Source organism: Entamoeba invadens (genome assembly GCF_000330505.1).
Source record: "Entamoeba invadens IP1 unplaced genomic scaffold scaff_1105074725343, whole genome shotgun sequence".
Taxonomy (NCBI): domain Eukaryota; phylum Evosea; order Mastigamoebida; family Endamoebidae; genus Entamoeba; species Entamoeba invadens.
This window is the reverse complement of record NW_004440391.1, coordinates 1-1,703: the sequence shown is the minus strand read 5'-3', so window position 1 is coordinate 1,703 and position 1,703 is coordinate 1. Positions and strand designations below refer to the sequence as shown.

The 1,703-nt window shown below is 30.6% G+C and overlaps 1 protein-coding gene across 1 annotated transcript; it reads left to right on the top strand.

The window, feature by feature from the left end:
* Positions 1-809: 809 nt before the first annotated feature.
* On the top strand, positions 810-1,222 carry EIN_127700 (hypothetical protein; the record flags this gene model as incomplete). Its single annotated transcript, XM_004256908.1, has 2 exons — positions 810-832; positions 886-1,222. The coding sequence occupies 2 exons, from the start codon at positions 810-812 to the stop codon at positions 1,220-1,222; spliced, it is 360 nt and encodes a 119-aa protein (XP_004256956.1).
* Between the last annotated feature and the right edge of the window lie 481 nt (positions 1,223-1,703).

Genomic DNA, 1,703 nt, shown 5'->3' with positions numbered 1-1,703 from the left:
ACCTTAATTTATTGGTAGAATAATAAGCATAAAAATCCCGATTTTGTATGTACAAAAATTGTAAAATATTTTGAATTTCAAAACATTTTTTACTCCAAAGTCTGTCAGTATTGCCTTTACGTTGAAAGGCCCCAATCAGGGTCCTCCTTTCTAAATATATATGGCATGATTTACTTCGAATTAAAAAAAGTAAAAAAAATAATAAAAAGAGTACTTAAAGAAAAAATATACAAGAAAAAACATAATATACTTTTTACCAAATACATCTATTTCTTACAAACACTTCTTAATATGTTATAATATATACAACTATATTATAGATACAATTTGATAACGTTTATTTTTTAATTAAAAAAATAATTAAAACCTAAATTGTTATTTTGAACGTTTTAATAACAACGTGTTTACACCAAATGTCCCAATTGAGATGAAAAAAACTTAATGGGACGAAAGGCTAACTGAAGTACTCGACAAATGCAAAAGATTATCTTGTTGTAAAGTTTGTGGGTATTTCCCAAACAAAAATGATGCTTCCGAACATTACGTGACACACCATGAATGTCAAAATGTGGAAGTTAGAAAAATAGTTGAAAATGCATACAATGCGGGTCAAAAAGCCGGTTACTACAAATCATTCGGAAATGTAACACCACAACCACACACTAAAAAAAGTTGTGATAAAAGTTTAGTTGATAAAGGAAGAAAACTCACAAATGAATTGGCAATGTTGTTTGCTGCCAATAACATAGTATCAAAATACCACGTGTTAAAAGATATTATATCTCTGTGTGCTGACTCGGTTAAGCAGTATGGCGTTGAAGTACTTGAAAAGGTATGTTCAAGTCATCAAACATTAACAAAAAGAGTAAGCGAATTCTCAAATAGTTGTATTGATGAAGAAAACATTGAAATTGACAAAGCTTTATTTGTGGCGTTTGCTCAAGAGGAATGTAAGTTATACAAAAAACCATGGTACTCTTATTTTGTGCGTGTGGTGGATGAAGATTTAAACGTCAGTGTAAGGCAACTAGAAATGAAAGTACAGTATGGAAATGCGACTGGTCATTTATTGGCAAGCAACATGAGAAAAATAGTGGATGATTACAATGTTGATCACAATAAAATATCTGCATTTGTTGGAGATGGTGGTGCTAATGTGATGGGTGTTAACAAAGGAATGGCCATACGAATGGTGAATGAATACAAGGAAGAAGGAGGATGAAAGTGTCCCTTGTTTCCGGTATGGTGTTTTTGTCATCGACTAAATTTGTGCACAGAAGAATGTCTTGGTGTTAAAGGTATGGGTGATTGTGTAGAAATAATTTCCGATATTTGTGAATTCTTAAGAGAGGGTGGTGAATTTTATGTTAAATACAATACTATTCCACCAACATATTGTAAGACTAGATTTTTATCTTTAGAAAATACATTTAAATGGACTTTAAAAAATTTATGAAAACTTCAAAACACATTTGATTAATTTTGAAATTCAAGATTATATTTACGGAAATTACACGGTTGAAGAACTTAAAAATATATTTCGAGATACGACAACAAAGATGAATATTTGTTTTATCGTCGATACTCTCGGAAGACTTCAACTTCTCAACAAGGAATTGCAGGAAAAAAAGTCTATTATTTTTAGAAGTTTTAAAAAGATTCAAATGTTTACCAACGACGTCAAGAAAATGATCAGCGATGTG